The 26619-nt window shown below is 57.6% G+C and overlaps 1 protein-coding gene across 4 annotated transcripts; it reads left to right on the top strand.

The window, feature by feature from the left end:
* The first annotated feature begins 1439 nt into the window (after positions 1-1439).
* Positions 1440-25151, top strand: Ints1 (integrator complex subunit 1). Of its 4 annotated transcripts, none has more exons than XM_021162427.2 (47): positions 1440-1764; positions 2513-2803; positions 4203-4399; positions 4505-4642; positions 4822-4981; positions 5078-5183; positions 5276-5462; positions 5582-5727; positions 5826-5967; positions 6825-7001; positions 7654-7762; positions 8077-8197; positions 8402-8479; positions 9018-9175; positions 9397-9493; positions 10390-10481; positions 10611-10671; positions 11676-11873; positions 12122-12251; positions 12499-12678; positions 12752-12901; positions 13453-13632; positions 13722-13826; positions 13945-14112; positions 14306-14417; positions 15101-15262; positions 15749-15895; positions 16360-16458; positions 16670-16794; positions 17153-17407; positions 17972-18131; positions 18295-18435; positions 18555-18741; positions 18818-18941; positions 19347-19477; positions 19913-20000; positions 20083-20309; positions 20442-20565; positions 21136-21269; positions 21347-21539; positions 22241-22368; positions 22856-22968; positions 23618-23731; positions 24133-24203; positions 24395-24486; positions 24605-24714; positions 24791-25151. In XM_021162427.2, the coding sequence occupies exons 1-47, from the start codon at positions 1626-1628 to the stop codon at positions 24904-24906; spliced, it is 6663 nt and encodes a 2220-aa protein (XP_021018086.1). In that variant the 5' UTR covers positions 1440-1625; the 3' UTR covers positions 24907-25151. The 4 variants fall into 4 exon arrangements, with proteins under 4 accessions (XP_021018086.1, XP_021018085.1, XP_029333516.1 ...); XM_021162426.2 differs by having other exon boundaries at positions 22856-22980; XM_029477656.1 differs by having other exon boundaries at positions 5270-5462.
* Positions 25152-26619: the final 1468 nt, after the last annotated feature.

Here is a 26619-nt window from a genome sequence, read left to right as displayed (position 1 = left end):
CATCCTACATAGGTTCTGGGGGATGCTGCCCAACCTTCCCCAACGGGTCCTCAGCAGGGCTCAGGCTGAGCTGGGTTAGGATCTACTGGAGTAAACAGACTCCCCGCCATTCTGTTTGATTTTGCTTTTGTTTTGGGTCAGAGTCTGTCTATGTGGCTCCAGCTGTCCTGGAACTCACTAGACCAGGTTGGCCTGGAACTCACAGAGATTCACCTGCCTCTGCCTCCTGAGTGCTGGGATTAAAGGTGTGTGTGGCCACACTGTGACCACTCATCCCTTTTTAAAATCTAAATTTTATCTATTGTTATTGTGGGTATGAGTGTGCATGGTGTGAATGTACAGCCATGCACACCACAGCACACGTGGCAGAGAAATTTGTAGAGTTGGCTCAGCAAGCTCTTTCACCTACTGACCCATCCTGCTTACCCTGACCTACTGTTATTGTAGCCCTGGCATCACAGTAAGAAAGACCCTGAACTGCAGGCACTGACAGTATCGGAGGTGCGCTCTTGGGGCTGAAGACCAGCTCTCTGCCTGGAGCTCCCTTTGTGCCACAGTGTTCAAACACATCCTTTATTCAGCCCACAAATGTTTACTATACAGCTCTGGACTTGCTGGCACCAAGGAGGCTGGCCATCATGGGGACAATTCATTAAGGGCGCTTGAGGGTCTTGGGCTCCCAATCCTAATTCTATGGCCTTGGAATGTCTGTCTGAGTGTGCATGTATAGAGTGTATAGATACACTCAGACATGCACACATATACATAAACACACTACATATATATGTATACACATATACATGTACACACACACACAAACATGGTCTCGGGACCATGTCTGGAATTTTGTCTTTGTCCCAGCAGCTGGGCAATCTATCCAGATAGCACCGGGAAGAGAACAGACATTGGGACTTCCTTAGAGGAGACCTGTAGTACCTATCTGGTCTCCATACAGAGGGAGGTACCCAAATCAGGTGAACCCAGAGGCCATTGACGGAGGCCTTCAACATTTAAGCATGCCACTGATGTATCAATATGAAAGTAGGATTTTGACTTTTTTGTTGTTTTTTGAGAAAGGGTTTCTCTGTATAGCCCTGGCTGTCTTAGAACTCACTTTTAGACCAGGCTGGCCTCGAACGCAGAAATCCGCCTGCCTCTGCTTCCCAAGTACTGGGATTAAAGGCGTGTGCCACCACCGACTTCTTGAGCTAGGATCAGACTTAGCTCCAAAATTGTAAGAGGGAACAGTTTATGCCCGACAAGCCCAGCTTTCAGACAGGCATAGGTCCATCCAGCCTCCGGCCGCCAGAGGGCGGTGCAAACACTAGTAGGCTCTGCCTGCCTCTCTCCTTTCTTCCTCGCCTTCGGGTTTGTTTTACTTCCGGTTATGTGAGAAATCAGCGCTCGGAAGGCTTGCAGATCAGTTTGCACTTCCGGAGCGCCCGTGCCTCGGTTCTGCAGAGTGCTGCACCGGGGGTCAGGGGCCTTTGCACCCAGGTGAAGTCCGCTTCCTGCGGTGACATCGTCTCCGCAGTCGGCCGCGTGTGTGCCGCACTTGGCCCCTTTCTGTGACCCCGGTAGGCGGCCCTGGGCACTCAGTCCAGTGGCCCCAGTGCGAGGGATGAATGACTGAGCGAGCGAGTGACTCCCGCCGCCTCCTCCCAGGTGACGGCGCTTCGTCTAGGGGCGCCCGGGCCGCGGGGAGGATGAATCGAGCCAAGCCCACTACCGTACGGAGACCCAGCGCGGCCGCCAAGCCCTCAGGTGCGTCCCTGCGCGCGGAGACCTCGAGACAGTCAATGAATGGGTTCCATGAAGGCCGGCATGGCCACTGAAGGGGCTCCTACGGGACATAGTTAACTTGGAACTGTTGGGAGAGCGTAGGCATCCAACACAGCAGGACACGGTCATCCAACCCAGGCTTCCTGCGTACATTGCTGTCCTGAGGGGCTCCTGAAGGACAAGGGCATCCTTGTCCTGCTGAGCATCTGGCAAGGACAGGGGACCTGGACCAGAATCACAGTCTCTGAAGCCGGATAATCTAGATTGGGGTCCTAAAGTTGTTTCTTGCTAACTGTGTGACACCGGCACATTACCTAACTTCTGTCTTTTTTGTTTTGGTTTGGTTTTGGTTTTTTCGAGACAGGGTTTTTCTGTATAGCCCTGGCTGACCTGGAACTCACTCTGTAGACCAGGCTGGCCTTGAACTCAGAAAGCCGCCTGCCTCTGCCTCCCAAGTGTTGGGATTAAAGGCGTGTGCCACCAGTACCCTGCCTAACTTCTGTGTCTTTATTTGTAAAACGAGGGTCATAACTTTTGAAGAAGCCCACTGAGAATTAAGTAGACAGTGCTTAGGAGTTACAGATGGCTTAGTTTCTAGTCAGCACTGGATCAGCGTCAGCCATCGCTTGCTCTGCCAGGGTGGTTGGATAACCTCAGGCTTTACTTTTGTCTCCTGGGGGCCCACTCTGAGGATGGGTATCACAGGTGTGGGTTTTCTGTTCCTCTGCAGGGCACCCTCCCCCTGGAGACTTTATTGCTCTGGGGTCCAAGGGTCAGGCCAGTGAATCAAAGACAACATCCACCCTGCTGAAGCCAGCCCCTTCTGGGCTACCCTCAGAGCGCAAGAGAGATGCCTCAGCCTCTCTGTCTGGGACCTCTGCGCTGACCGGCCTCACTAAGCGCCCCAAACTGTCCTCCACTCCCCCACTGAGTGCCCTGGGACGTCTGGCTGAAGCCGCAGTTGCAGAGAAGCGAGCCATTTCTCCATCGATTAAGGAGCCGTCTGTGGTACCCATTGAAGGTAAGATCAGACTGCCAACTTCCCCAGAGAGATTCCTTCATCCTGTCCATCTGCCCAGTGCCCGTGGGAGCCACTTCCAGCCTGGTTGGTTCTGTTAGTGTCTCAGGGTCTTGGCTCCCCATGGGCTCGCTGCCTGGCATTGTGAACAGATGCACCTCCCCTTTCCACAGTGCTCCTGGCTCATCGTTCCATCATTTATGTGGCCTGTGTACAGCCTGCCCCTGGTTGTGACAGCGCCGTTCTGAACCGTGCTGGGGGAGGTGCACAGGCTGTGGTGGCACCCAAGTGGTTCTAGCCTGGTCCTCCAGTGGAAGGGGATTCTTTGCCCACTGTCTTTGCCTCCAGGACAGGGAGCATTTTGGTGCCATTTTCCAGGTAGAAAATAGGTCCCCAAAGTACCAAGGAGACCTCAGAGGGGAGATGAGTGTCCCTGAAGTTGTGCAGGGGTCTGACCTTCCCCTGCTTCTTGTCATTTATCCCATGACTTCTTTGACAGTGCCAGGATTGAGCCTAGGCCCGGATGCACACAAGGCAAGTGTTGTAACCACTGAGCTATACAGCCCCGAGCCCCTCAGTGACTCATAACAGCTCCATGATGCCTTAGCATAGACCTGTCACCCGCTAGCTATGTGCCAGCCTCTGAGCACCTAACATTCCAGTAGCAGACGCCACTGTCTACGTGTCTGCTCCGAGCCTTTCCAAGGGACTCCTTCCTGAGAGCCGAGAGGGACAAGCATCCTGTCCTCTAGCCTTTAATGAAGCTGTATCTCATGAAGCTACGTTGTCCCTCGATACCGAGATGTCATTCGAAAGGCTCAGAGGGTGCCTGTTACCTCAGCTGCTTAGGAGACTGAGGCAGGCAGATGAAAAGTTCAAGGCGAGCCTTGCCACTTCTTAACACGACCCTGTATCACAGTAAAAAAGTAAATTGAGGGATATGGATATAATTCAGTGGTAGAGTCCCTGCCTAGAATCCCCTAGTGTGGGGCTGGCGTGTGACTCAGTGGTAGAGCCTCTGCCTAGAATCCCCCAGTGAGGGGCTGGGGGCGTGGCTCAGTGGTAGAGCCCCTGCCCAGAATCCCCCCAGTGAAAGGCTGGGGGCGTGGCTCAGTGGTAGAACCTCTGCCTAGAATCCCCCAGTGAGGGGCTGGGGTGTGACTCAGTGGTAGACCTTCTGTCTAGATTCCCTCCATGAGCACTTGCCTAGCATTTGTGAAGCCATGGGTTGAGGAAAACGACACAAGACTCTGGTGTAGGGTTTCTGGGAGCTCAGAGCCTCCATGTGCTGGTGAGGCCCATCTGTGTTGCCTCTAGTTGTCTGCTCTGAGCGTGGCCTCTGCTCTCATCCCTCTCTAACCCAGCCTCCCTCCCCCCCCNCCCCCCCCCCCCCCATGGTCAGTTCTGCCCACAGTGCTGCTGGATGAGATTGAAGCCGCTGAGCTGGAGGGCAATGACGACAGGATCGAGGGAGTGCTGTGCGGGGCAGTGAAGCAGCTGAAGGTGACGCGGGCCAAGCCTGACAGCACACTCTACCTGAGCCTCATGTACCTGGCCAAGATCAAGCCCAACATCTTTGCCACAGAGGGTGTCATCGAGGTGAGACTGGCCACCCCCTCCCCCCAGCATTCACTCCGCCCTCCCTAGACCTGCCGCTGTCTGTGTGGCATGGGCTATCTTGTGACAACTGTAACTTCCTTTCAGGCCCTGTGCAGCCTCTTGCGGAGGGACGCCTCTGTCAACTTCAAGGCCAAAGGGAACAGCCTCGTGTCTGTACTGGCCTGTAACCTTCTCATGGCCGCATACGAGGAGGATGAGAACTGGCCTGAGATCTTTGTGAAGGTGAGTCCTCTCCAGGGTCTCAGAGCAGAGCGCAGAGGGAGGGTGGGTGCTGGAGAGGGACGCGAATGGAGGCTACCAGTGAGCTGTCCTTCCTTCAAGGGCTTTGATGAAGGCTTCTTGCATGCCTTCTCTGGGGACCCGTTCAGCCTCAGGCAGGGTCCAAACCTGATTCATCGTAGGTATACATTGAAGACTCGCTGGGCGAGCGGATCTGGGTAGACAGCCCTCACTGCCGCACCTTCGTGGACAACATCCAGACAGCCTTCAACACCAAGATGCCCCCAAAGAGCGTCCTGCTGCAGGGGGAGGGGGCACGCAGTGGTGGTGAGCTTGGTGCAGGTAAGAGATGACAAGGTGTCTGTGAGGTTGGGGCCAAGGGCACCACCCTCCACATCCCTGGGAGGAGGCACCCATTAGCTCCCGTGGTCCCTGCAGGCAGCAGCCCCCACCCCTCACTCACAGAGGAAGAGGACAGTCAGACGGAGCTGCTGATTGCCGAGGAGAAACTGAGTCCTGAGCAGGAGGGGCAGCTCATGCCAAGGTAGGTGGGCCAACAGCTTCAGTCTCAGAGGACCAGAGGGAGGGCACGGGAGCTGGCATCCTTCCTGGCCTCCTTCCCCCCCTCTGGCCTAGGTACGATGAACTCACAGAGAGCGTGGAAGAATATGTCCTGGACATGCTGCGTGACCAGCTGAACCGGCGCCAGCCCATCGACAATGTGTCCAGGAACCTCCTGCGGCTGCTCACGGCCACCTGTGGCTACAAGGAGGTGCGGTTGCTGGCCGTGCAGCGGCTGGAGATGTGGCTGCAGAACCCCAAGGTACGCTGTGCTGGTGAAAGAGTTCGTGAGCGGGGGTGGGGTGGGGGGGGTGGGGGTCTCCTTGAGGGTTCCGGGCGGTCGTGCTTGCGTGCTCAGTGGTCTTCCTGGCTTCCCCGCAGTTGACCAGGCCAGCGCAGGACCTGTTGATGTCCGTGTGCATGAACTGCAACTCACACGGGTCAGAAGACATGGATGTCATCTCTCACCTGATCAAGATCCGCCTCAAGCCCAAGGTGCTCCTCAACCACTATATGCTCTGCATCAGGTATGTGGTCAGCCGGGGCGTCAGGCGGTGAGGCAGGCCGGCGGGCAGCAGGGGCAGCCCGGACCATCCCCCTCACCGGCTTGCCTCTTCGGGTCCAGGGAACTGCTGAATGCGCACAAGGACAACCTGGGTACCACCATCAAGTTTGTGATCTTCAATGAGCTCTCGAATGCTCGAAACCCCAACAACATGCAGATCCTGTACACAGTGCTGCAGCACAGCTCTGAGCTGGCGCCCAAGGTGGGGTACTCAGTCAGGGACAGGCCCCTGGGCTTGCGTCTAGGTGAGGCCTGGGGCTTGAGACTCACAGGGAGAAACTCTTGGCTATGGGCAGGAAGATCCATTGGCTTCTGGTTTCTGAACCATCCTTGTGAGCTAACGCTGTGGAGCAGGTGGCGCTGGGTGGTGAGCCTCCGACTTCCCCAGCTCCAGCATGGTGTAGCCTCCTTAGTTGGGGTTTTTCTAAGCCAAGCTGGCATCTCCACAGCCCTCCAGCCCTGGCCTGGAGTCCTGGCTTGTGGATACCAGGTCTGGCATCTCTCCATATGCAAGAAACACTGTTGTCCTTAACAAGGAGCCGGGCTGTTACATTAGGCTCTGCTTTAGCTTCTGGCCACACCCAGCGGTTGCCCTCTCAGCTCCGTGTTTTAAGAGAGCTGGGTAGTTGCAGACCCAGGAAGGTAGCCCAGGTGGGTGGGGTAGAGTGGGCTGTGGTATCTGGCAGTGTCATTGCCGGCATCTCCATTCCTGTGCTTGCCAGTTAACCTTTACCCTGGTCAGAAGAGGACTGGCTACCCTCCCGCCAACTGTCATGAGGGTGAAATACAACATGGTCTCCCTCCTAAGAGTTCACATCCATGAAGGGGAGACGGTCCTCCTCCTCTCGGGATGTGCTCCCAAGATGTGCTGCGGGACTTTGCCCAATCCTAGCGCATTAGCTGCTTAGTTATTTGGGAGGACTGTTCTCCTGGGGAAGGCTTTCTGCAGGTCCCGAGTGAGGTCCTGGCAAGGTGTTGGAGGGAGGGGGGCGGGTATGGCATAAGCATGCACCTGGATGGCCATTGACCCCAGCTCCCTGTGGCTTCCCTCCTCCTCAGTTCCTAGCCATGGTGTTCCAGGACCTGCTGACCAACAAGGATGACTACCTCCGCGCCTCCAGGGCCCTGCTGCGGGAGATCATCAAGCAGACCAAGCACGAGATCAACTTCCAAGCCTTCTGCCTGGGGCTCATGCAGGAGCGCAAGGAGCCGCAGTACCTGGAGATGGAATTTAAGGTGCCTTGCGACCACCTCCCACTCTGCCGTTTCCTGACACCGAGAGGCTTGCCTTGTCATAGGGATGGCCAACGTGCCAGGCTTGTGTGCAGCCATGGGCTCGGTGGTCCACACACCCAAGTGTGAAGCCACTCAGTGTTGCTCCATCCCTCATAAGGATGGGGTGGGGCTGACCAAGCTAGGGAGCTGGTGACCCCAGCATGGGTGTGGACACTGCAGCTGGCAGGACTGAGGAGTCACTTGGGGAGATGGACAGAGCACCCCAGTAAAGGGTCTGATTGACTCGGGGTGCAGAGCAAGAGATGGGAGGGAGTTTCACTGAGAAGAATGAGGCATGAAGGCTGAGGACCTCTAAGGCACTGGAGCAGGATGGCAGTCCTCTGTTGTGACAGCCTGCCATTGGGGACAGGATTTTCTCTGTTGGCTGAGTCCCCTCCCAGTAGCCTAATGAGGACCTGGCTCATCCAGGACCCAGAGGCCTGCTTCTGTCAGCTCTTCTCCCGGCATGGTGGGCTCTAGATGTGGGGGCAAACTCTTAAGTAGCTTGTGTTTCTATGTCTGTTGTGCATACACATGCACGCGTCCCTATGCCACATGGGACCCTTGGGAAGGGCCCTCCGTCACGCCAGCCTTGCCACCCGTATGCCCACAGGAGCGGTTTGTGGTTCACATCACGGATGTGCTAGCTGTGTCCATGATGCTGGGCATTACAGCCCAGGTGAAGGAGGCTGGAGTCGCCTGGGACAAAGGAGAGAAGAGAAGTAAGGCCCTGCTGGCTGGGGGCACTGTCAGCCGAGGACGTAAAACCGGGCCGCGAGTAATTGCATGTCCCTGGAGACCGAGGGCAGGGTGGGGGTGTGAGTGGGGGTCCCGGCATGACTGCCAGAGGAGGTGGGTTTTCTAGAAGCAGTGGTACCCTCCTGCCGTCTGGTTGAGAGGGTCATCTGTGCTTGGAGTGTGTTCACTCACGCAGGCATCCTGTTGGTTGTTGGGTGGGAACAGGGGTGGTCTCCAGAGTGGCTCGGCCTGCTGGAGTCCATGGCTGCAGGGCATCACGAACCTGTTCACTCCCTAGACCTCGAGGTGCTCCGCACGTTCCAGAACCAGATTGCGGCTATCCAGCGGGATGCGGTGTGGTGGCTTCACACTGTCGTCCCCTCCGTCAGCAAACTCGCCCCCAAGGATTATGTGCATTGGTAAGAGGCAGACGTCTCTCAACCTCGCAGTGTCACCTGTGTGGGTACTAGTGGCCACTGTGGGCAGGTGGCTCAGGAGTCGGGCAGGAAACCCCAGTACTTTTCCATCAGGAGCTTTTGCCCGACTGGTCCCTGTGCAGCGCTGCTGGGGTGGAGACTCCTTGCACAGCTGCATCCTGACTGACACCTGCTCTGTCCCTGCAGCCTCCACAAGGTGCTCTTCACCGAGCAGCCCGAGACCTACTACAAGTGGGACAACTGGCCACCTGAGAGCGACCGCAAGTGAGGGTTGGGGTGGACAGGCAGCCAGAGTGCAGCCTGTGGGCAAATGCATAGCAGATGCTGGGCGGGCAGCCCCACCCTGAAAACCCATTACTGTTCTTCTCCTGCAGTGGTGTCTGCCTCACACTCTTGCCCCTTTCCTGGACACACCCCCAGGGAACTCCTCTCTGCTCCCACTCTGTCCTTCCTGGACTGACCCTGTCCCTTCCACCCCACTGGTCACCTGTGTGTTCTGAGACATGCCCTCTCCAATCCTGCTATCAGTCTAGCTGGTAGACACTGCTATCCTGTTGTACCACAAGCATGCTACCTACCCTAGCCGCCACGTTTGCCAGCTGCTCGCCAGGGTTGTGTGCAGCCTGTCTGTCACTCGTGATTGAGTGACAGTGGCTTCCCACTCTCCCTATCCATTAAAGGCCGGGAATTAGTGTGCATTTCCTACACGGGCCACTAGACTAAGGAAGATTATACCCGTGGGAAGGTGGCCACAGGAGATCGTGGTGGCTCCTCACCACCCCTCTCCTAATGTCACCTGCAGTTTCTTCCTGCGCCTCTGTTCAGAGGTCCCCATTCTGGAGGACACGCTGATGAGAATCCTGGTCATCGGATTGTCCCGAGAGCTGCCTCTTGGCCCTGCAGATGCCATGGAACTGGCTGACCACCTTGTGAAGCGAGCCGCAGCTGTGCAGGCTGATGGTAACACCCCGGTGCCTTGCCCTTCACAAAAGCGATCTCACACTCTCACTGTCGTCAGGGGTCCTGCCACCTGCAGAGCCAGTGTCTTGCCTGTCATGCTGTGGTACCAGTCATACTCACACACCACCTGGGGCAGTCCCAGTCTCTCGTCCCACTTCCTTCCAGCTGCCCATGGGGTGGGCCGGGCCAGACTCGGGAACCCAGGTATCTTTGGATTTCAGATGTGGAAGTTCTGAAGGTGGAGCGGATCCAGTTGATAGATGCGGTTCTGAACCTGTGCACCTACCACCATCCTGAGAATATCCAGCTGCCCCCAGGGTAAGGCTGCGGCCCACCTCCCAGCAGGTTGGCCTGCCCATCAGCAAGGCTGAGGGGGAGCTGGGTCCCGAGGCCCACGACTGCTTCCTGCTATTTCTGTGTGTGAGATTGTTTCTCCAGTAGCTTTTTTGTTGGGGGGATGGGGGGGTTTGGAGCCTCAGACTTTGAGGGCTTTTCTTTTTGATTATCTTCCCTTTTGGATGGTCTCTCACTACTGTGTAGCTCAGGGGCCTTAAACCCGAAATTCACCTGCCTCAGCTACCTGAGTGCTGGGATTAAAGGGGTACACCTCTATGCCTGGCTTTTTAAAAAAATTTTTTTCTCAGTACTAGGAGTTGAACCCAGAGTTTTGTGTGTACTAGGAAAACACTGCCACTGAGCTATAGTCCGAGCATGTGTGTATGTGTGTGTGTGTTTGTGTGTGTGTGTGTGTGTGTGTGTTTGTAAATTTGAATGTAAGTTTTTAGACCCGGTGGTGGGTCTCTATCTGCTGAACCATTTATCTAGCCTTTTTGGTTTTAAGCTGTGTGTGTGTGTGTGTGCGCACGCGTACACAAGTTGTATGTGCCACAGCCTGTATGTGCAAGTCAGAGGACACTGTGGGAATCATGTCCTTCTGCCATTTGTGTCCTGGGGATCAGACTCAGGCCCTCAAGCCTTGATGACACCAACTGAGCCATCTTGCTCACCTGTTGTTTGAGCTGGGGCCTCTTATTTTTCCCCTTGGAGTTCCTCAGTTTGGCTGGCTAGCGGGGCTAGGGTCTGCACACCCTAGCACTGGGGTTATAGGTGTGGACCACTCTGTCTGGTATTTGTATTTGGGTTCTAGGGAATAAAACTGACCTGGCCTGAGCTCAGGGCACCGAGCTCACACTGTCGCTGCTCCTGCCTTCCAGGTATCAGCCCCCAAACCTTGCCATCTCCACCCTCTACTGGAAGGCCTGGCCCCTACTGCTGGTTGTCGCTGCCTTCAACCCAGAGAACATTGGTGAGCTGTTCTGGCCATGGAAATAGATTCTGGGCCAGAGCCTATGGAAGCACCAGCTAGGACAGAGTGGGGGCTGGGGAGGAGGGAGGCTAGTGCGAGTCCTTTGGGCAACTTCCTGTTGTCCCCTAGGCCTGGCCGCGTGGGAGGAGTATCCAACCCTGAAGATGCTCATGGAGATGGTGATGACCAAGTAAGTGGGTGAGCGTCCTTCAGCCCGGGGCAGCACTGTGTATACACTCCCTGGTGTCTGCCTCCTTGTGTGCCGTTTCTGTAGCCAAGTCCCTTGTTCACAGGTCTCAGTGCCTTCCCTTGGGCTGGGCCATGTGCTTCTAGCCATCACCATGGGAACCCATGGGCAGGGTGACAGGGCCTGTGCACACATGTTGGGCGGCTCGAACACTTAAGGACTAGGGAGAGGGGAGAGTGGATGTGGGCCTGGCCCGTGGGGAATGCAGCAAGTCCACAGTCGCGGTGAGTTGCTCAGTGGCTAGCGTAGGGGATGGTGCCTTGTCATTCCTGTACGGACATCTGGGAGGGTCAGCATGAGGAATCCTGCTTGTAGCAGGCCCAGCTCCGCCAGGCAGCTCCACACAGGCAGCAGTGGGCTTAGGTCGCAGCCTAAGGACATGACATTGTAGGGGTCAGGCTTGTGTGTGGCAGTGATATTGAGTACCAGGTATGTGCTGTGTGACATTGGGGACTGGTCGTGTATATGGCCGTGGCATTGGCAGTAGGTGTGTGGCCATGGTGTAGGATACTGGCTATATGGTTTATGCCTGGGAGACATGGGACCTCGTGGAAGGGACTTCTCAAGGAGACAGATTTTTGAGCATGTAAAAGGGGAAGTGTTCATGCCTCACAGAAAACTGTATGCTTCTGTAAGGCTTTCATGAAGAACAGGGTCCCATGAAATATGATATAGTGTCACATAGTGTGGCAGAGCAGATGTCCTAGACACCGGAAGCCTGATAAATAGCTAGTTTCTATACTGAAGGTGGTCGTCATGCTGTGTGAAGTGCCTGTGCTGGGTTCCTGGAGTTTGCAGACATTGGGGCTTTAACTGGGTAGCGTTGTTGCTGGCCCGGTGGTCAGGCTGTGCTCCTGCAACCGCAGCTGTGTGTGCCTGGCTCGGAACATTGCCCGCTGGGTGCCGTATGCAGGGGTGGGTACTAGGCCTGCATGTTTGGTCCCCAGTAACTACTCATACCCACCGTGCACGCTGACGGACGAGGAGACGAGGACGGAGATGATCAACCGGGAACTGCAGATCTCTCAGCGGGAGAAGCAGGAGATCCTGGCCTTTGAGGGTCATCTGGCCGCCGCCTCCACCAAGCAGACCATCACCGAGAGCAGCAGCCTCCTCCTGTCCCAGCTAACCAGCCTGGACCCCCAGTATGCCATCCCTCCCCCCTGCCCCAGGTGTGGGTGGAAGGGAGATGAGGAACAGGCAGAGCTGACCTTGGTTGTCCACTCTGCCCCAGCATGGTGTGGGTCTCTGAAGTTAGGGCCTAGGATGCTGGGGTTAGTTGAGCTGTTTGCCCCTTGGCAGCAGGGCTGGGACAGTGTGGCTTTCCAGTACTTACTTGCTCTCGGTGTTATATGTGTGGACTTCTGACCCTCGTGTCCCCTGTAACACACAGAGGCCCTCCCCGGAGGCCACCCCCTCACATCCTGGACCAGGTGAAGGCCCTCAACCAATCCCTGCGCCTTGGGCACCTGTTGTGCCGCAGCCGTAACCCAGACTTCCTGCTGCACATCATCCAGCGCCAGGTGAGTCCTCCCCCGGGAGTGCTGGAGGGAGCACGGCCAGGGCGTTCCCAGAGCTTTCCCCACAGGCAGAGTGCACTGGGATGCGCAGTGAGCACTGTGTCCTTGAGTGCTGATGGCACAGACACCATGGGTCCAGATGTGTGCTGCCTGCCGCAGGTTGACACCCTTGAGCCTCTGCAGGTCAGAGGATTCAGGGTACAGGGCTGGGCCTCTGTTGATGCACTCAGTCTCTCTGCTGCCCACACAGGCCTCCTCCCAGTCCATGCCGTGGCTAGCGGATCTGGTGCAGTCCAGTGAAGGATCGCTGGACGTGCTCCCTGTGCAGTGCCTGTGCGAATTCCTGCTGCATGACGCAGCTGACTCCACGGCCTCCGGGGAGGAGGATGACGAGGGCGAAAGCCGGGAGCAGAAGGCCAAGAAGCGACAGGTACAGGATCCCAGCCATCCACCCCACCAGGTCTACCCCGGCAGTGGCCCTGACAGTTCTTCTTGGTCCACAGAGGCAGCAGAAACAGCGGCAGCTGCTGGGCCGCCTGCAGGATCTGCTGCTAGGCCCGAAAGCAGATGAGCAGACCACATGTGAGGTACTTGACTACTTCCTCCGGCGTCTGGGCTCCTCACAGGTGGCCTCCAGGGTGTTGGCCATGAAGGTGAGTGTGAGGGAATTGCTGGGGCTGGGGGAGGGGTGTTTGTGTACACTGTGGGTCCTTTGTCTCTTGTCTGCGTCCTTCCCTGGGTGGTGACATACAAAAGGGTGGTTGAGCAAACTCCAACTTACCATGTCTAGAAAAGTAGTGCCAAGCACTGGGCTGTGACTCAGGCTCTCAACTCCATCCTTAGCACCAAAGAAAAAAGCTTTGAGCAAATCTTTTAAGCTGGGTAAGGTGGGCAGCCTTAGTGATTCCAGCCTCCGGGATGCTGAGGCAGGAATGCAAGGCCAGTCAGCTACACGGTGAGTTTAAGACATGCCTGGGCTACAGAGTTAGACCTGTCTCCAAAACAAGCAAGTTTAAAGAACTCAGCCGACATTACCTTTCTTGTCTAGATTATGGTGACAACAGGGAGCTGGCTGGTGTCCTCCCGCAGGTGCTGCCATGTTCTCTGTGTAGGGCTTGAGGGACAGTCTTGCGTCTAAGGGTAGACTGGGCCTGCTGCATGCCAGGGCAGGTGGGCCTAGCTTTATATGTGTGTGTTCCTGCAGGGCCTGTCACTTGTGCTGTCAGAGGGTGGTCTTCGTGACAAGGAGGAGAAAGAACCCCCCATGGAGGAGGACATTGGGGAGCCGGATGCTCTGCAGGGCTATCAGTGGTTGCTGCGGGACCTGCCCAGGCTGCCGCTGTTTGACAGCGTGAGGACCACCACGGCCTTGGCTCTCCAGCAGGTGTGGACGGGGCTAGGCCAGTTCCGGGAAGAAAGGGTTGCTGCACGCTGCCCCAGGACCCATCTCAGACGTCTGTCCACTCTCCCCAGGCCATCCACATGGAGACGGACCCCCAAACCATCAGCGCCTATCTCATCTACCTGTCCCAGCACACGCCGGTGGAGGAGCAGGGCCCACACAGTGACCTGGCTCTGGTGAGGGAATTCTGGCAGGGCTAGATGGCTGTGTCACCAACATTGTGGCCGGCTATTGGGCTGGGGCCCCCAGTGACCAGAGTCTTTGGAGCCTCTGACAGCCCTTGTCCCTGCTCAGGACGTGGCCCGGCTGGTCGTGGAGCGGTCCACCATCATGGCACACCTCTTCTCCAAGCCCTCCTGCAGCACCGCCTCCGACGCTGTACTCAGCGCCCTGCTGTCTGTGTTTTCCCGCTATGTGCGGCGCATGCGCAAGAGCAAGGAGGGCGAGGAGGTCTACAGCTGGGTGAGGGCCGAGCGGGCCATCTGCTATCCAGTGGGGTGGGGCATTCAGAGCTGGATGGGGGTGAGAGGTGGTCTGCAGGGGCGGATCTGAGGTGGACTGAAGCAGGTAGGGCACAGGGTAGGTAGACTGTCGCACCATTATCAACCGCACCATCCATGCCATCTGGTGCCTGTCCCTCTGTCCTCTCTCACAGTCGGAGTCTCAGGACCAAGTGTTCTTGCGCTGGAGCAGTGGGGAGACGGCCACCATGCACATCCTCGTGGTGCACGCCATGGTCATCCTGCTGACACTGGGCCCGCCGCGTTGTAAGCAACCTTTTCTACACTCGGTTTCTAGTCAGATGGCTTGGGAGGACCCTCGGGCGTAGCTCGGGCGTGCCCTGGCCCACCACACAGTTGAGCTCCCACCGTCCCCATGGTCCTGTAGGTTGGCCTGGGGACCTCAGGCTGGCTGAAACCCCTGGTCAGTACAGGTTCCCTTTATGCCTAAGAGAGTGGAAAGTGCCCAGATGCCCTGGCTGGGAATTCTAAGGCATGTGGATGGGCTTCACGGCCATGCTGAGGAAGTGCTCGTCTATGGGGTAGTATATGTCCACCATGTTACCACCCTGAGGAAGGACAGCAGGGAAGGCTAACTTGTCTCATCTTGTTGGGTCCAGTGGGTTCACTGAAGCCTGAGACTGAAGGCTCTGTGAGGACCAGCAGCTTGTGCTGCGGTTCTCTGGCTCATATAGAAGTTTGGGTGACCACCAAACCCAGGCTTCCGTAGGCCACCACACAGCAGACAGGGTGACATGGAGTTATGTGCCCACTACCTTCTTAGTCCCCATCTGCACCATCATGTGAGCCTTCTCTGTTCCCCTAAGACCTCAGTTTCTCCCCCCAACCCCAACCACCCCACCCTGAAAGTACAGGCTGGGTGGTCTGGGATCCTTCTTGGGTTCATGGCTCCTCAGATGACATAGCTTTCCCCTGTGTCCTCCCTAAAGCTGGTGACAGCGAGTTCAGTGAGTTGCTGGACATCTGGTTTCCAGAGAAGAAGCCTTTGCCCACAGCCTTCCTGGTGGACACGTCGGAGGAGGCGCTGCTGCTGCCTGACTGGCTGAAGCTGCGAATGATCCGCTCTGAGGTCCCCCGGCTTGTGGACGCTGGTACAGTAGACTAGGGAAGGGGCTTGGCCTCACCTGCTGCTGGGGAGCCTAAACTGACTCAAGGTCACACCTTCCAGGGACTCTGAGGGCTCAGAGACCAGGCCTGAGAAGAAAAGGCTATAAGAGACCTGGCCTTTAGAGGCACAAGAGAGTTCCAGGGTCTTTGGAGAACATGTGGGCTATAGGCAAGCTGCACTGAGCAGAGGAAGGTCCCATCAGGGTAGGCATGTGCCCAGCTTGGGTCTTTCAGTCTGGCCCCAGGCAGGAAAGGAGACATCCCTGAGTGGCTGGGTGGACTGGGGAAGCCCAGAGAGGGACATACCATGGAGTCTGGACTCTAGTGAGCCAGAGGTCCATTGGCAATGTCATTGCTAAAGAAGCCATAGGGGACTACATATTGGCAGAGCCAGGCCTTGTGCTGGTGCACCTGAGATACGCTTGCAGAGCAGGAGGCCCAGGAGGCAGCTGAGCATACCTTGCCCACAGCCCTGCAGGACCTGGAGCCCCAGCAGCTGCTGCTCTTCGTGCAGTCCTTTGGCATCCCCGTGTCCAGCATGAGCAAGCTGCTGCAGTACCTGGACCAGGCGGTAGCCCAGGATCCCCAAACCCTGGAGCAGAACATCATGGACAAGAGTAAGCCCTGGGGGCCGTGAGGCTGGCAGCACCCTGAGGCCCACCGAACCCTCTAGGGCAGACGGTGTGGCTGTCAGGTCAGGTGGGCACCTACCACTGTGGCCGACACCAGAGCTCTGAGACTGTACTGTCGCCATCACTACTGACCTGAGGTTGGAGGAGACCCAGCAGCTCAGTCCCTGCAGTCTTTGTTTTGTTTTTTGACTTTTTGAGACAGTGTTTCTCTGTGTAGTCTTGGCTATCCTGGAACTAGCTTTGTAGACCAGGCTAGCCTCCAAGTCAGATCTTGCCTGCTGCCTCCTAAGTGCTACGACTAAAGGTGTGTGCCACCACTGCCCGGCTAGCTCCTGCAGGCGTAGGAGAGCTCGCTGGGCATGGTGTGCCAGCGCCCCCAGTCCTATGTTTGGTGGAAAAGCAGGCTGGCTTCACCCACCCCCAGTGGTCCCCTGGGTGCTGTTTTGCAGATTACATGGCCCACCTGGTTGAGGTACAGCACGAGAGAGGTGCTTCTGGAGGCCAAACCTTCCACTCGCTCCTCACAGCCTCCCTGCCACCCCGACGAGGTACAGCCCCCTCCTCATCCCCTACAAGTTACTGCCCGAGCTGGACCGCTTTTGGCCTCCATGGTGTTCCCTGGCTTGTGCCAGCCTTATTTGGGGGCTCTTATGTGGGCCCAAGGTCCAGCCCTGCTTTCTGGTCACAGTCCGTGGCAGGATAGACTGTGGCAGGAGCTGGTCGCAAAGTTTTGAGGCCACACTTCCTGTTTCTCTGCAGACAGCACAGAGGCTCCTAAGCCAGAAAGCAGCCCTGAGCCCCCACCAGGCCAGGGCAGGACTCGGGCAGGGACGCAGGTTCCGGTGCTTGGCCCTGAGGACGACTTAGCTGGCATCTTCCTACAGGTACAAGGGCTACTGTGGGTGGGCCCCTCAGCAGCACCGCCTACACATGTCTGCCCTGCATGTGACTCGTGACATGTGTGTCTGGCCACTATTACATTCTTATCTTGTGCTCACTCTTCATGTTCATGGTATGAAGTCTGGCTCTGGGATCCCTGCCAGTCCCTGTGCTAGGGTGCTAGGTACCTGTGTCCTTCATGGCAGCTCTTGGGGTGTTAGACTCCCCTGCCACTCATCCAGCAAAGATCCTGGGTCCCTTAGTTAATGCACTGGGAACGGAATCTGATGGGCATGAGACAGGCTACACATGGGAGCCACAGGGGTGCGGGGCCTCTGCATTCTTATACCTTCTGCTCTCCAGATCTTCCCACTGAGCCCGGACCCACGGTGGCAGAGCTCCAGCCCACGCCCCCTTGCCCTGGCACTGCAGCAAGCCCTGGGCCAAGAGTTGGCTCGTGTCCGCCAGGGGAACCCCGAGGTGCCAGGCATCACAGTCCGCCTTCTGCAGGCCATGACCACCCTGCTGAGCTCCCCGCACGGTGGCACCCTTGCTCTGGCTATGCATCACAGCCACTTCCTTTCCTGCCCACTGATGCGCCAGCTCTACCAGTACCAGGTATGCTGGCACGAGGGCTGGTGGGAGGCAAGAGCAGTGGGAGACTAGTGGCCCAGGGTGCATGGCTCTGCCTACTGTCCACCCTCAGGCCTGCTGTTGTTCCCAGGATACCTGAGGCTTCCCTTAGCCGGTCGGTCTAGATTTCCTGTCTTTCAGCACAAAAAGAAGGGGTAGGAACAAGGGCAAGGCCAGGGCCTCATTGTAGAGGGTGAATGAGTGAGGTCTTTGTCACCCCTGTCTGCAGGCTGTGTGGTCTAGGTCTGTCTGCCCTGTCTGCATGCACGAGTGCTTCTGTGTATGTGCTGTGTGTGTGTGTGTATACACCTGTGTTTCTTCTCCACTGGGTTACCCATGAAGGCACAGCCTCAAGGACTGGTGTTTAAACCCTTCAGTGTCATCCTGGCATTAAGGGACATGCTCTTGAGTGGCAAGGGAGATGATGTTGGATCCTGGCCCTGGCCCTGGCTTAGGGCCTCTGGTCCTGGGCTGAGACTGCCCCCCAGGCAGGGCTGTTGGAGTCCTGTGCCAGCCAGTAGGCTCATATGTGGCTGCCTGTCCCCACAGCGTGCTGTCCCTCAGGACACTGGCTTCTCCTCGCTCTTCCTTAAAGTGCTCATGCAGATCCTGCAGTGGCTGGATAGCCCTGCTGTGGAGGATGGGCCCTTGCAGGCCCAACTCAAGTTATTTGCTACTCGCTATTCAGCAAGGCACAGGATCAGTGACGGTGAGCAAGCTGAGGGTGGCGGGCGGGGACTGGTTGGCGTTACTGTGGTAGAGCCAAGCCTTCAGAGAGCCATGTGAGTCTTCTGAAGAACAGCCAGCCTGGGCAGAGAGGCTGGCTGTGAGTGTGTGTGCGTTGGTCACATGGTCTGTACCACTGCCTGCAGTGCGTAGTGGGCTCCTGCACCTGGCTGACGCCCTGAGCTTCCACGGTGATCTGGAGGTGGCCAACTCCACTGTGCGGGCCGTCATTGCCACCCTGAAGTCCGGGGAGAAGTGTCCTGTGGAGCCTGAGCTCATCAGCAAAGGTACTGTCCCCTCCCCCTCTGCACCACGGGGAGTCTTGTGAGGATGGGGGAGTGTCTGCCTCAGGGAACCACAGGCCCTTGGCCTACTACACTCAGCCAGCTCCTCCTGTGTCCCATAGTCCTCCGGGGCCTCATCGAGGTGCGCTCCCCGCACTTGGAAGAGTTGCTGACAGCGCTCTTCTCAGCCACGGCAGAAACCTCGTGCCCAAGCCCAGCCTCTGGGCCCATTGTGGTGGTGAGCTCCTTGCTGCTACAGGAGAAGGAAGAGCTCCTGGGCCCCAGCAAGCAGGAGGTGGAGGGTGCCAGGTAACTGGGAGTGTGGCCGTGGGTGCCAGGGGGTGGCTCTGCAGCCTAGTCTCTGCTCTGACCCTCTGTCCCGCAGCACGGAAGCCATGCGCCTGGGACCAGCGTCTGGGCTGCTTGTGGACTGGCTGGAGACGCTGGACCCCGAAGTGGTCTGTAGTTGCCCTGACCTTCAGTGGAAGCTGCTCTTCTCACGGCGAAAGGTGACAGGGACATGGCCTGGTGCTCTCCCACAGTGCTGCACTCCAGACTATGTCTTGTAGCCTCCAGATGGGTGGGGTTAGCCAGGCCTGGGCTCCCTTCCCAGGCAGTGAGTGGTGCATGTCTCTTTGGGGCTGGAATGGGGTGAGGCAGGATAGTTCCACAGAACCTAAAGTCTGGGGAACCCAGGTAGGCCCGGGGATGTGGGGGAGTGGGAAAGGCGGGAGGGGATTGGCTGTGCGTTGTCATTTAAACCCAGCCCTTGTCCAGGGCAAGAGAGAAGATGGCCAGTCCCTTAGCTGCTGTCATGGGTGGCCCTACTACCAGAACATGTTCAGCTGAAATGGCTTGTCAGAACTGGTGGCCCCTGGCCCAATTGAGATCACCCTGGCCTCTTTCCTCTCCAGGGCAAAGGCCACGCAAGTGCCCAGGTGCTCTCCTTCCGCCCCTACCTCCTGGCCCTCCTCACGCACCAGGCCAGCTGGTCCACGCTGCACCGCTGCATCCGTGTCCTGCTAGGCAAGAGCCGTGAGCAGAGGTGAGGCCAACCCCAGACCCCAGGAGCCTCTCGGCCTGGATGCAGCTTTGTGTGAACCACCTCTATTCAGGGCAGCATCTCCTGAGGGGGATGCTATTGTGCTCAGTGCCTTGGGCACCTGCGAGCCCTCAACAGCAGGGCCAGTATCTTGCTTTTGGTGCCCAGCCCCTCACCTAGGAGTAGACAGTCCAGGCCCTCCCATCTCCTTGGCACATTTTTGTCTGTGGAGAATTTGGCTTACGTCCACACCATGGTACAGGAGGCAGAAGAGCTGTGGCAAGCTGCCCATCCAGCCTGTGGTCCCTTGACTGTGACAGGCCCATAGGTGTGGGTCAGGGAGACCAAAGACTAGGGACTCCTCAGAAGGACAGAGGTGGCCTTCTACAGAGGTCCCTTTTCTAGGAACTTTACCCTGGCATTGCTTGCTCCTCCCAGGCTCGACCCTTCAGCCTCCCTGGACTTCCTCTGGGCCTGTATCCATGTTCCCCGGATCTGGCAGGGCCGGGACCAGCGCACTCCACAGGCAGGTCTCAAGAGGTTAGCCCAACCCATGGGTGGTGGCTGCACATACACCCTGGGGCTGACCTGCAGCCTCCTGATTGCAGAAGCGGCGGGAGGAGTTGGTGCTCCATGTGCAGGGCCCAGAGCTGCTCAGCCTGGTGGAGCTTATCCTGTCCGAGGCAGAGACCAGGAGCCAGGATGGGGACAGTGCCGCACGCACCCTTATCCAGACCCGGCTGCCCCTGCTGCTTAGCTGCTGCCGTAGCAATGATGAGAGCATTGGAAAAGTGACCGAGCACCTGACCAGCTGCATCCAGCAATGGGGGGACAGGTACCTGAGTCCCCACTGTGTTCCCTTGCCATAGATGGCTGCTGTCACCTGGGAGTGGCTCCTTCAGCACATGGCCCTCCCATGGCCACACCATCCCAGTGACCCAGTCCCTCTGCCCTCTGCTCTTTCCAGTGTGCTGGGCCAGCGCTGCCGAGACTTGCTGTTGCAACTGTACCTGCAGCGGCCAGAGGTCCGGGTGCCAGTGCCCGAGGTCCTGCTGCAAAGTGAAGGTGCCACCAGCAGCAGCATCTGCAAGGTGAGGGACACAGTCCCCACAGAGCAGGGGGTGGGGGCTGGAGGATGGGGTGTGGGGGGAGCTGTGGAGGGGCACCATCAACTTCACCACAAGGTGAGGGACACAGTCCCCACAGAGCCTGGGGGGGGTGCCATCAGTCTCACCTTAGCTCACCTCATCAGAGATAGACCTTACTGTGCTAGGCTCTTCCTCTGGATGCATCTTAGGGCAGAGGGATGCCCCTTCCCCTTTCTGTGCCCAGGTTGTGGGCAGACAGGAGTCAGCACATGTGTGTCATGTGGACAATATGGGGCCATGGCCTCCATCAGGAGGGTCGTGCACTGTCACTCCAGAGTACCCCAGAGGTCTCCCACCTACCCATTCTGGCCAGCTCCACTGTGCCTCAGCAGGGCGGACCAGCTTGCGTCCTCTGGAGTTTTGTGTGAGGGGCCACATGAGCTCCTGCCTTTGGTGTGATCTCTAGAGTGTCCGTGCTGAGCGTGTGTCTGCTGCTGCGTGGTGTCCTGGGCCGTGAGGGGGGTCAGGGGGAGTTCAGACGGTGTATAGGCAAGTAGTCTCCCCTCCCCCTAGCTGGACGGGCTCATCCATCGCTTCATCACGCTCCTGGCAGACACCAGCGACTCCCGGTCTTCTGAGAGCAGAGTAGCTGATGCCAACATGGCCTGCCGGAAGCTGGCTGTGGCCCACCCCATCCTGCTGCTGAGGTGCGTGCTGTCACAGCCTGTGGTGTTGGGTGACTCAGGGGAAGGTGTAACCAGGGGCATTCTTCTGCTCTGCCCAGGCACCTGCCCATGATCGCAGCCCTCCTGCACGGCCGCACTCATCTGAACTTCCAGGAGTTCCGGCAGCAGAACCACCTGGCCTTCTTCCTGCATGTGCTGGGCATCCTGGAGCTGCTGCAGCCACGTGTGTTCCAGAGCGAACACCAGGGGGCGCTTTGGGACTGCCTGCGATCCTTTATCCGCCTGCTCCTGGTGGGTGCCAGGCAGACTGTCCCCCACATTCCTCAGCCATACATCCTCCCATGACCCCTCCTGTCCTTGCCTGACTCCCTTCTGCTCCTACAGGACAGCCTGGAGCCAGGGCCAAAGCCAGGCCACTGCCCAGTGGCTTCTGTCTCCACTGTCTGAAGACCAGATCTTCACTGAGGCCCCTAAGCCCCAGTATCCCCTGCCTGGGGAATCCACATTCAAGCCCCATGTGTGCTATTTGTTGGTGTCATATGCCTAGTATATACATAATATTATGAAAACAAAAGCCAGGCCAGCCAGGTGTCAGAGTAGCACACCTGCAATCACAGCACGTGGGTAGCTGAGGCAGGAGAATTGTAAGTTCTGCACCAGCCTTGGCTATAATATTGTGAGGCAATATCAGTGTCCGACTCAGGGGCTGGAAGGAGGGCCTAGAGATTAGAGAGTGTTAGCTGCTCTCACAAAGGAAGACCCTGGTTTGGTTCCCACCACCCACATGGTGGCTCACAAGCATAAGAAACTCTAGTTCCAGGACACCAGACACACATGTAGTACACAGACATACATTCAGGCAAAACATTCGTTCAATAAAAACCAAATCATCAGGCCCCAATCAGGCTAGCTCTGGGCTCATGGCTGTCATGGGGGTCATGCATGGTGTAGAGGGTCTGAGGAAGCCCCTGGTGACTCTGCCTTCTCTACAGAACTACCGGAAGTCCTCCCGCCACCTGGCTCCCTTCATTAGCAAGTTCGTTCAGTTCATCCACAAGTACGTGGGCTGCAGCGCACCAGCAGCCGTGGCCTTCCTGCAGAAGCACGCAGAGCCCCTCCAGTGAGTCCCCACACCTGCCCAGGCTGGCCAGTGGCCCCACACTGGAGCCAGGAGGGACAGTCCAGACAGTGAATGTTCTGGTCTGAATTGCAGCTTTCAGCCTCATCCCCACTTGCTCCTCCTTACCCCTCCTCCCCATTCACTCCTCCTCACTCACCCCTCCTCCCTATTCACTCCTCCTCCACTCCTCCTCCCCATTCACTCCTTACTCACCCCTCCTCTCCATTCACTCCTCACTCACCCGTCCTCCCTATTCACTCCTCCTTACCCCTCCTCCCCATTCATTCCTCCTCACTCACCCCTCCTCCCCATTCACTCCTCCTCATTCAACCCTCCTCCCTATTCACTCCTCACTCACCCCTCCTCCCCACCACTTCTCTTTGCACTTGCCTAACCCCAGGCCCTCCTTCCTGCCCTGCTGCTTCTCTTTGTCTGGCACTCTTCCCCGCCTGCCCTCCTCTGAAGTGAACCCCTGCTTCCTCCACAGTGACCTGTCCTTTGACAACAGTGACCTGGTGATGTTGAAGTCTTTACTGGCAGGGCTCAGCCTGCCCAGCCGGGATGGGAGAACTGACCAAGGCCTGGATGAAGAAGGCGAAGGTAAGCGTACAGGTGAGCTCTTAGGGGGGGATGTAGGGGGGGGGTCCTGGTGGGTGTGGCTGAGCCCTGAAGCCTCATCTGTCGTGTGTGTGTGTGTGTGTGTGTGTGTGTGTGTGTGTGTGTGCGCACATGCACATGCGCGGTGCCATGACCAAGCTGACTGAACAGAACTGCCTTGTGGAAATGCTTGGTTCTGCTTCAGACATTAACTTTCTGGATGTTTCCTGTGTGCTGCCCGGGCAGGTTGGTCCTTAGGTCAAGATCTTACACCTACCTCACTTGCCTGATGGTGGCTCGTGCTCCACAGGTGGGACGCTACCCTTTGCTGCCTCTGTTGGCCAGATTGACTGTGGTCTCAGGCTGCCTGAAGGCACATAGAAGGTCCTTCATAGTGGACATGCTGTACAGACACAAGCCTCCCATGTGGAGTGGTACCCTGCGGGCAGAGGCGAGGGAATGCACTCCTAAGCTGGCCCGCATCCTGACTGCCACCCTCCAGTCCTGACCACCACATGGACTAAGCACAGTGTGGCACCCTGGGTAGTGGCCAGTGTGCCTCTGGGATGGGCGTGGTCTTTCCGTGGAGTCTGCAGGTCTGGCTGGGCCCTCAGGGTTCAGCCATCACCTGACCCTGACTAACCTTTCACAGATGAGCGTTCGGCCGGCTCCCTACCCCTGGTCAGTGTCTCCCTCTCCACCCCACTGACTGTAGCCGACGTGGCTCCTCACATGAAGAGGCTGTCCCGGGGCCGGGCTGTTGAGGGTGAGTGAGCCCCCTGTTCCTAGACCACCCTGGATCCACTGAGCAGTTTGCTTAGATAGCACAACGGACCCCCAAACACATTGAGCTTCTTAAGGAAGACCAACAGGGTGGCTGGTCGGTCTGTCAGTCTTCAGAGCAGAGCCAGGGGTGGAGTGAAGGGCTTTGCTCCAAGTATCCATTTTACAGGGCGAGCCACTGGTCACGGCCTCCCAGGAGACCAGTGTGCGGCCAAATGGGGAAGGCATAGGTCAGGATAACCACTGAGCATGTACACAGTTCCCGGGGCATCTTGGGGAGACTCTAGGATGCCTGGGGACTGTCCCTTCCCATCTCAGAGTCGCTTGGGGTAGGAGGCTCCCCTTAGGTCCCCATAGACCCCACAGCCTGGTCTTTGCCCTCAGATGTGCTCGAGACCCTGAGTGACATAGACGAGATGTCGCGGCGGAGACCTGAAGTCCTGGGCTTCTTCTCGGTGAGTAAGGCTGGAAAGAGCCCAGGTTGGGGTCTAAAGGGCAGTACTCACCCCTCTGCCATGCAAACCCAGCACTGCCCCAAACAGAAGCAGGAGGCCAAGTGGGCTGTCCCACTGCCCTGGTGACAGCTTGTGGGAGAGTTACGATTAGGGTGAGTCCCCACGGTGACACTCTTCTCTCACGTGAGCAGACCAACTTGCAGCGGCTGATGAGCTCAGCGGAGGAGTCCTGCCGCAACCTGGCCTTCAGCCTAGCACTGCGCTCCATCCAGAACAACCCCAGGTAGGTAAAGCCCCAGCCTAGGGTCACTGCACCCCAGCTAGCTGAGCCAGGCAATAGGAGGTCAGTGCATATGGGTCCTGCGCCAGAAAGCAGTGACCCATGAATATGTCTCTTGCAGCATCGCTGCTGACTTTCTGCCCACCTTCATGTACTGCCTGGGCAGCAGAGACTTTGAGGTGGTACAGACAGCCCTCAGGAACCTGCCAGAGTACACCCTGCTCTGCCAAGGTGAGTCGCCCACCCAGCGCCTGCCTGCTGTCCTGGGAGGCTGGCCCACAGCTGTCTGACCTCAGCTCTTCCACAGAGCACGCCGCTGTCCTACTGCACCGAGCCTTCCTCGTGGGTGTGTATGGCCAGATTGACACCAGCGCCCAGATATCAGAGGCCCTGAAGATCCTACACATGGAGGCTGTGATGTGAACTGCTGCTATTGCCAGGCTTCCAAGCCACACCAGCGAGACAGCCTGTCCAAGACACACCTGCCCTGGACAGCCTCGCCCTGAGCCCCTTGAGGCTGGAGCAGCTCTCTCCGGCCATCCACTGGTACTGAAAGTCCTGTTGAGTGCTCACCCTGTCCTGGAGTCACAGGAGATATGATGGAGAGAGGCTGTTCTGCCAGCAAGGCAGGTGCACTGAGGGCAGTTTCAATGAAGCTCGAGTACCTGTGTGCTGTGTGGTGTCCTGTGTTGTCCCTGGCCAGTGTGGTGTAGGTTCCTGTACTTGGTATAAGACTTCCACGGTGTTGAGCAGAGGCCTGGGAGGCAGAGTCTGAGGCATTCCTTAACGGACTACCCTGCAGGCTACCTACACTGGCAGCTGCCTTCAGTGGTATAGCCTGCTTGGCTCTGGGTTCATTACCCCAAGATCAGCTAGGCGGGCGGAGTGGCCTCACCCTAAACAGAGGATAGAGCCCTGTGATTCAGGCAGGAATGGCCCTAGTAGCCTGTGGTTCTGGGCAAGTGCTGTGGGTGGCCCCAGAGATGAACCACCAGTTCCCACCCACCATGGGGACAGCAGGGTGCTGATTGCAGCTGGTGTATAGTGGACCATTCTGTGGAGAGCATTTGTCTCTGATGGACTCATTTGCTCCAGGTTAAGATCAGAGTCATTCTCAGAGTGGCCAGGACCCTTTCCTAGGGGTGCAGACCACCTCCCCCTGGCTATCCCTGCTGGGTTGTCCCTGGTGGTTGGCTGTTCCATCTCTGGCCACCAGGGGGCACTGTTTCCTAAAAACCAGCTTCAGGTTCCCCAGCCGTCATTCTGCCTTTGGCAATGACCTGGGCTACACAGGCTAAGTTGTACAACTCCTGGTCCTATCCTGGCCACTGAGCCAGCCCTGCCTGCCCACACACCTTCCCAATGCATTGCCGCTATTGCCAGTCTCCCATTCTCAAGTCTTCCACAGCAGTGTAGATCTGATGACTGGGGACCAATGGGCCAAGGCTGCCTTTGTCTCTAGGAAGGTTCCTGGGGTGTTTTGGGGGACCAGGTTGGACAAAGACTGAGGGACAGGAGTCAACTTCAGCTAGCCAGTTCCTCACCAGGCCTTCATATACCCATTCAAAGCAGCAGGCACATGTGTAGGTGACGGTCTCTCCATGAGCAGGTAGGCTGGCAGTGATGGCCTCTGGGTAGCTGGGGCCACTGAACACAGGGAGGTTCTTGTGTGCCCTGCTAACACCTGCAGCCCTCACATCACTGCTCTCTAGCCTTCTGGCTTCTGGTCCAGGCCAGCTCCAACCAAACCAGGTCCCCCTCACCCCCACCTCCCAACACACACACACCTTTTGAGAGACCGCAGGGCCTGTCCATGGCACCTGGGCTCTACCCTGGGGGCCCTTAAATAGGACCCCTAGAGCTGGGTAGCCACTCTTCAGTGTGAGCCAGTCCCCCCATGCAGAGAGGGGAAGGTTGTCCACACTACCTAGCGTGGCAGCCTCTGGCCTCCAGTGCAGGCCGCTGTACAGTGTGCTTCCACCTGGCAGGGCACCGAGTGGAAGCACAGCCTGGCATCCAGGAGTCGGCATGTGCACATTCCATCTCCTTGCTCGCTCGGTGCCCTGAGCCTGTTCTTCGGTCACTGTCCCTTGGCAAACATGCTTGTCTTCAAGCACTGCCTTCTCCCTTAGATCT

Source organism: Mus caroli, chromosome 5 (genome assembly GCF_900094665.2).
Source record: "Mus caroli chromosome 5, CAROLI_EIJ_v1.1, whole genome shotgun sequence".
Taxonomy (NCBI): domain Eukaryota; kingdom Metazoa; phylum Chordata; class Mammalia; order Rodentia; family Muridae; genus Mus; species Mus caroli.
The sequence above is the reverse complement of the archived record's forward strand: the minus strand, read 5'-3'. Positions and strand labels throughout refer to the sequence as shown.